Source organism: Egretta garzetta, unplaced genomic scaffold, assembly GCF_000687185.1.
Source record: "Egretta garzetta isolate BGI_Z169 unplaced genomic scaffold, ASM68718v1 scaffold491, whole genome shotgun sequence".
In the NCBI taxonomy this organism is placed as follows: domain Eukaryota; kingdom Metazoa; phylum Chordata; class Aves; order Pelecaniformes; family Ardeidae; genus Egretta; species Egretta garzetta.
The window spans coordinates 108,393-115,933 of NW_009258684.1; the positions used below are offsets into that span (position 1 = coordinate 108,393).

Below are 7,541 nucleotides of genomic sequence, written 5' to 3' on the forward strand. Positions count from 1 at the left end.
GGGCCCAAAACTGAACACAGTATTTGAGGTGCGGCCTCACCAGCACTGAGTACAGGGGCACGATCACTGCCCTGCTCCTGCTGGCCTCACTATTTCTGATAGTGCAGCAGATTTTTCCATTGCCTTTCCACTGCCTTGGATTATTACTTGGCAACGAGCTTGCGCTTTTTTCCCCGTGTGTTTTATGGTGTTTTGGTTGGTTGGTGGTTTTCTTAAGATCATGATCCTGACACCTCTAGTACACGTAAAACACAGAATCCTACCTCTTCATGGAAAATTATCCCTTTTTTTTGTGGTGCTGGAGACTCTTACAATTAGCTCTGAAATATCAAGTAGCTATTTTCAGCCATATTCAGCTGTTGTAGTATTTTAAATACATATTTTACAGACAACTATTTAAAGTATGTAATTTATCAGTGTGCAGTGGGCTTAAAATGGTACATTTGCATCTGTACTATAGATCATTTGTTTTCTCATGAAAATTCAAATCGTGTCAGTTGTATGTCTTCTGTATTTCTAATTTTTTCTTGTGCCATTCTTAGTTTGGCTTGTTTCTTGTTCTTTCTGATTTTTCAAAGATGTTTGGTATGAGATACTGTGAACTTGAAAATTTTTTTAACTTGCTCATTGTCATTCAGATAATTTTTGGTACTTTATTTCTTCCTCTCTCTTTTAAATTGCATTACCACACAGATTGGTTGCCCTTCATCAGAGTTGATACACAAAATCTTAGCTTTTTTTTTTTAGTACAGCATGTGCTGAGAGAATTTTTAATACTGTTTAGAAAAAAAACCCAACCAAACAGCGCTTTTAACATTTTCCCCCAAAACCCAAAGGCTCAACAGGCAACCTTGACTCTCACATGTTCAGAGAGCATCGTTTTGCACCCTTTTTAATATTAATTTTTTGATTGAGAGAGAGGATAGAGAGATACATACATGTTTGAAAAGAGGAGGTTACCTAAAACTGGAGCTTTTTAGGAAAGTGCTGGACCGGACTATGGCATCTTAAATAGCCTTTTTTTTTTTGGTGTTCATCTCTCATCTTGGTGGAAGGTGGGGTTCAAAAAGATTGGGATTCTCTCTGAATTACAAACAGAAAGTACCATACTTGATTAAATGTTAACAAAAGGAAATAATAGGTTATTCCAAAAGTAAGTGTTGAAGCACTTATAAACCAGTGCTGGAAAAGTACTCTAGGCACAAAAAAATACACGTCCCTCTTCGAGCGTGCTCCCGGAGGTGCTTTTGTCTCGATCTTTGATGAAATTGCTGAAATTATGTCAAGCTGGAAGTACTGTTGGAGTGGGTCTAGAGGAGGGCTACTAAAATGATCCAAGGGCTGGAGCCCCTCTGCTCTGAGGCCAGGCTGGGAGAGTTGGGGGTGTTCAGCCTGGAGAAGAGAAGGCTGCGGGCAGAGCTGAGTGCGGCCGGTCAGGGCTTCAAGGGGGCCCAGAGGAAAGGGGGGGACAAGCTTTTTAGTAGGGCCAGCTGTGACAGGACAAGGGGGGATGGCTTTATACTAAACCAGGGTAGGTTTAGAGTGGATCTAAGGAAGAACTTCTTTCCAGTGAGGGTGGTGAAACCCTGGGAGGGGTTGCCCCGAGAGGGGGTGGAGGCCCCATCCCTGGGAACATTGCAGGCCAGGTTGGCCGGGGCTGTGAGCAACCTGATGTGGTTAGCGGTGTCCCTGCTCCTGCAGGGGGTTTGGGCTGGATGACCTCTGGGGGTCCCTTCCAACCCAAACCATTCTGTGATTCTATGATACACTATGAATTGTTTGATTTGAAAGGAAGGGGGAAACTACTTGGTGTTGGATTTAAATCAGATTGAGCAAGACTATGGAAGTACAAGAGCAGCATTCCTCTCCTTGGAAAGTTTTCTAGAAACCAACATGGAAGTTACATCCTCTGCTAAGGAATAACAACTCCCAATACTACACTTTCTTATCGCTGAGTATGTAACATTCCCCTGCTTCTAAAAATGACTACTAAAGGGTTACGTTATCCTCTGTCTAATCCGTTTTATAGCAGCAGTTTCCAAGTTAGAGCATTCCATTTTGGATGTACCAGGGAGAAGGAAGGACTGAAGTTGGACGGTGCTGACACTTGGACCACGGTGTTTGATATGTACACTGATTGCAAGGGGGGCTGTAGAGGCAAAAAAAAGAGTTCATGATAGATGTTGCAGCACAAGGTAGCAGTTAGCACTGGCCTGTGCAATTAGAATTGTCATCTTACTTTTTTTTTTTTAACTGAAACTCCCTTCTTCTTGTAATGGTTTTCCCAGGAATGCTTTTACTAATTTGAAAGTTCTTTTAGTTCCCTAACTTGCGCATTTTCCCTGTAATATTCAAATAATTGCTTATAAGTTGAATCAAGGAAGGCAAATTAGATGCTTTGCAGTAATACCTTGGACTTTCTTCGGCTTAGCAGGCTACTTCATACTGGCATTTTTTATGGCTGCGTATAGGATAGAAAAAAGAATTATCCAATAAAAATCTTTATCTTTTTTTTTTTTTTTTTGCTGTTGGGATATTATAATTTCTTTTCTGTGGCATTCAGTCATACCGTTTTCCTGACTCTTGACTGAATGAGAAATACTTTTGCACTTGCTGTTCCATTTCTGTGGCAAACCTATTGGTCTCTCCTTCCTTCTTGTAAGTCCAACACTGGTATTGAAGGATTTTGTAAGTATTAAAAAACCTTTTTATTTTCTAAATTCTGGGGTGCAAGTTCTAATCACAGGCAGAGATACTGTCAGAAGTACCAACACAAATGTGTTGAGAATAGTCTCCTGAGCTGTGAGACTTCAAGCCCTGGTTTCAGAGACTGAGTCCTGACTTCCCACAGCACATACCAGTGCTTTAAACTGTCTCCCACTTATTTCTCTCTCATCCCCACCCTCCCACATATTTTTTTTCTTTTTTCTTGGTTGGGTTTTTTTTTGGCGGGGGGGGAATGTTTCGTCATGAAAACAGGAATAAATTGTTTGAAAACTTCAGAAGTTTTACTGGACAAGAATTTTTTTCCAATTGTATTAAAAAAGTCCTTTTATATCACCAAGACAGAAATCCGTCTGTTAATTTATCAAGCTATTCCAGGATCAACGCTATAAAAATTATCTGTACCACTTGATTCTGCTTGTTCATGTTAAATAAGAGTTACATTTCCTTGTGTTGATCATGCTTTCATGCTTTTTTTTTTTTTTTCATTTTTCCCTATTATTTGCCAGAAATAAAGAGCACTGGTATCTGAACTGTTTTCTGACTGTATGTCTGTCATCTTTGTCTTTTAATTCACAGTTCCCACTGAAAATGTTGCAACGATTGCAGACTGTGCCAGTGTGATTGAGGGTGTAAGTCGCAGTCGCAATGCCTTGTTGAATGGAGACACAAAAAACTACGATTGGGACTCTGGGTACACGTGCCATCAGCTTGGGAGCGGAGCGATTGTAGTACAGCTAGCACAGCCCTACATGATTGGATCAATACGGTAAGAGGGTGTATTTTTCTATAAATTAAGGGCAACAGTGGAGCTTTTGCTAGGCACAGTTATTTTCTGTAGAATATATGACATTTGGAAACGACGGCAATTAGGGGACTACTTTAGTGGTCGTCATTTGGCTTCTTCAGTATAATGGACATGTTCACAATTAAATGTGTGAATTATATGTAGAGATACAGCAGTGCAATTCCAGCAAATATTACATTTCAGAGGCATAATAATAGTAATAGTCAAATTGTAAGACTAAAGGTATATGCTTATATTAAGAGAAGTTTAATTGCAGCCTCACTTGTTGTCAGAGTAGGTGCAGTTCTTCGTAGCCACCTCACTGTGAAAACAGAAACATTTTTTGAAGAAAGCTATCATCTCGGGTCAGCCAGGTTTCCTGTTTGCTATACAATGAGTACTAGTTCTTACTTGAACATGGAGTGTATAAGGGTACGGTAACCTGAATATTGCTTTACGGTGTTGGATTAATGAATGTTTTTAAATCTGGATTGAAGTTCATTGGGCTATTTCTACATTGAATGTCTGTATACATATGAAGAACAAACTTCTGGGTAATGTAGAAACTTTGGAAATGGATTGGAGAGTGGTATTGTTCACAGGTGAAGACAAAAATATTCTTGCCAACTTCAGATTCTCTGACTGTAAATGGTTTTTTTGTTTCATAGAATCAGACATGCGAAATGTGTTTATGTCTTCCCATTCTTTGTAATTTTAGAATATGTTGTCAGGGTCTTAATTTGTGTTCTCTCTGACAATGAAAAAGAAGAGAAATGTTTCTGAAGTTAGAATACCAGAGAGCAAAGGTTGAAACCCCAGGGGAGTTACTGGCTTGCAACAGAGACCATGCACATAGGTACACATTGCTAGGACTAGCTGGGTGCCATCCTCCTGTTGGTGTTACCTCTTCAAACTGACTGACGAGCAAGTGAGACTTGAAAGCTCTTTTATACTGCTAATTTCTGGTTTGTGTGTTTTGGTTTGGGCTTGTGGCATTGTTATGATGCTTATAAAACTTCGAAGATAAAGTTTAAAGTCAGGCATCCAGGCAAATCTCTAACCTAACAAAAGTACTGCTTTGTCTGTGTTACACATAATGCAAGCCCAGCATTATTCTCACTGTGTGAAATGAGTTGAATAAGTATAGTTGGCAGCTTTCCACGCTCAATGTTTTATGCTTTTGAGATTGGTGTTTTTAATGTTCAGCTAAGTATTGCATCTCAAGTAGAAAACCAGGAAGACACAGTACTTGGATTTCTTAAAAGAAGCAATTGAAAATGAAACTATATCATTTTCATGCCACTTTAAACTTAAATTCAAGTAGCAGCAGAAGCTTTGGCCACATGAAGGAATAAGAGAAGAGTATTGTATAATTGGCAAGTGTGTAAAGCAAGTTTAAAAAAAAAAAACAAACATTACATGATTTAAAACTAACAGGCATCTAGTGATTTATGTGGTATTGCATTGTACAGATATAGGGTCAGAATCTCATCTTCCGTCAGCTTTCCTGCATGTACAGTACAAACAAGATGAATAGTTTGCCTTAAAATAACAGCAGTCATAAACGTCATCATCTAGGATATCTGCTGACATAGGAGGCTACCTGCATCACGTAAAGACAGAAATGCTAGCTCTACGTCATCTCACAGAATCCCAGAATGGCAAGGGTTGGAAGGGACCTCGGGAGCTCACCCAGTCCAACCCCCCTGCTCAAGCAGGCTCACCCAGAGCGGGGGGCACAGGACAGCGTCCAGGCGGGCTTTGAATATCTCCAGAGAAGGAGACTCCACAGCCCCCCTGGGCAGCCTGGGCCAGGGCTCGGGCACCCTCGAAGTTCTTCCTCACATTCAACTGAAACCTCTTCTGTTTCAGTTTGTGCCCATTGCCCCTTGTCCTGTCACTGGGCACCACTGAGAAGAGTCTGGCTCCGTCCTCGTGACACCCACCCTTGAGATATTTGTAGGTGTTGATGAGGTCCCCTCTCAGTCTCCTCTTCTCCAGGCTGAACCAGCCCAGCTCCCTCAGCCTTTCCTCATAGGGGAGATGCTCCAGTCCCCTCATCATGCTAGTTGCTCTCCTCTGGACTCTCTCTAGGAGTTCCTCATCTTTCTTGAACCAGGGAGCATGTCCTACCTAGAAGAACAAGTGTTTTGAGTTGCAGCCATGTCTGTTGCAGATCATAGGTAGTCAAGGGAAAGACGCCCCTTTGAGTGGGGAAGCAAGGATTCGCTAGGGCAGCTACAGCTATGGCAAGGGCCTAGGACGTGTCCTGTACTGTGCAATGCTAAAGACAGTGGCAGTGGTCTCTTTATTTAGCACCAGGAAATCTGTGACTGGTACAGAAATCAAATTACATATAAACATAGATTAGAGCAAAAAGTCTTAATATTTCTTCTTAATGAAAACAAGAGATTTTTTTGAACAGAACATCTTCCACAACTGATTAAACTGTATTCATTGCCTGTTTCCCTGCTCTTTGCTTGCCTGAAAACTCCCTTGATCTAACCCTCCCACCTAATAGAAAAAAATTTCCAGGAGCATTTTCTTTAGGCTGGCTGTATACCGTGACTGCAGAATGACATGAATTGCTCTACCCCCAGAAACTGAGTCATTAGACCTGTGGGTTTGGATTCTAAATGAATAATGAGGAATTAAAAGTACGTCTCTCTTAAGTTCAGAGACATGAATGTGCCATTTAATATATTTGTATCAGAGAGGGTAAATATATGAGCCTTTGAAAAAGGAGTAGTAGCTGCTTTTAGTCTATAGAAACCAGAATACCGCTGGAGAGAGAGCCTCCAAGTCAGAACGTGTTACCATGGCAACTAAATTCTCAGTATTAAAAAAAACAGAACTCTTGGTCCTCAAATATGCATTAAAAATGCATGGAGAGTGTCCTGGTTTCAGCTGGGATAGAGTTAATTTTCCTCCTAGTAGCTGGCACAGTGCTGCGCTTTGGATTTAGTACACGAAGCATGTTGATAACGCACCGATATTTCAGTTGTTCCTGAGCAGGGCTTACACTGGTCAAGGACTTTTTCAGCTTCCCCTGCTCTGGCAGGTGCACAAGAAGGGGGCACAGCCAGGACAGCCGACCCCAACTGACCAAAGGGCTATTCCAGACCATGTGGCTTCATGCTCAGGGGAAGTTGGCAGGGCGGGAGGCCGGCAATCACTGCTCGGGGACGGGCTGGGCATCGGTCGGTGGGTGGTGAGCAATTGGCATTGTGCGCCACTTGCTTTGTGTGTTATTATTTCTAATAGTGTTATTGTTACTACTGCTATTTTACTTCATTTTATTTCCATTCTTAAACTGTTCTTATCTCAATCCATGGGTTTTCTCTTCCAATTCTCTCCCTCATCCCACCAGGAGCGGGGAGTGAGTGAGTGGCTGGGTGGTGCTTAGCTGCTGGCTGGGGTTAAACCACCACAAGAGCTTAATGTTTCAGGAGTATATCTTGTTTGCATGCTTTCTGCAAAAGTCATCCCATTGTCTTAGAATCTCAGAACCATTCAGGTTGGAAGGGACTTGAGGAAGACATCCAGCCCAGCCTGTTCCTCAAAGGAGGGTCAGCTATGAAGAAAGACCACCCTACTCAAGTTTTTATGCACTCAGGTCTTGAAAACCTCCAAGGAAAGAAATTCCCCAACTTCTCTGGGTAGCGTGTTCCAATGTTTAATCATCCTCATAGTGTACTTCCCTGCCACCCCCCCACCACCACCTTTTTCATGCTGTTCCTGTTTCCCTGTGCCTCAAGTCCATCTGGAACATCCTGTTCCAGTTTTTGACCATTGCCTTTTGTTTTTCCTGTTGTTCACCTCAGTACAGAGCCCAGCTCAGTCTTTTTGATAACCTGCTCTCAGGTACTGAATCATGCTGTTAGGTTCCTCCCTGACCCCAAGCCTTCTTAGGCTAAACAAGCCAATTTCCTCAGCCTGTGCTCCAACCCCCCGACCATCTTGACAGTCCTTTGCTGGAGTTGCTCACATCTATCAATCCCAAATGGGATGCAGTATGCCAGGTGTGATC

The 7,541-nt window shown here is 42.0% G+C and overlaps 1 protein-coding gene across 2 annotated transcripts in view; it reads left to right on the forward strand.

Moving 5' to 3' along the window:
- BTBD9 (BTB domain containing 9) overlaps nucleotides 1-7,541 on the forward strand; it is a 133,269-nt gene that overhangs the window by 91,879 nt on the left and 33,849 nt on the right. For both annotated transcript variants that reach the window (XM_009648961.2, XM_035888699.1), the window contains exon 8: nucleotides 3,304-3,493. In XM_009648961.2, the coding sequence (XP_009647256.1) occupies nucleotides 3,304-3,493 (190 nt within the window). The remainder of the gene's footprint in view (nucleotides 1-3,303; nucleotides 3,494-7,541) is intronic.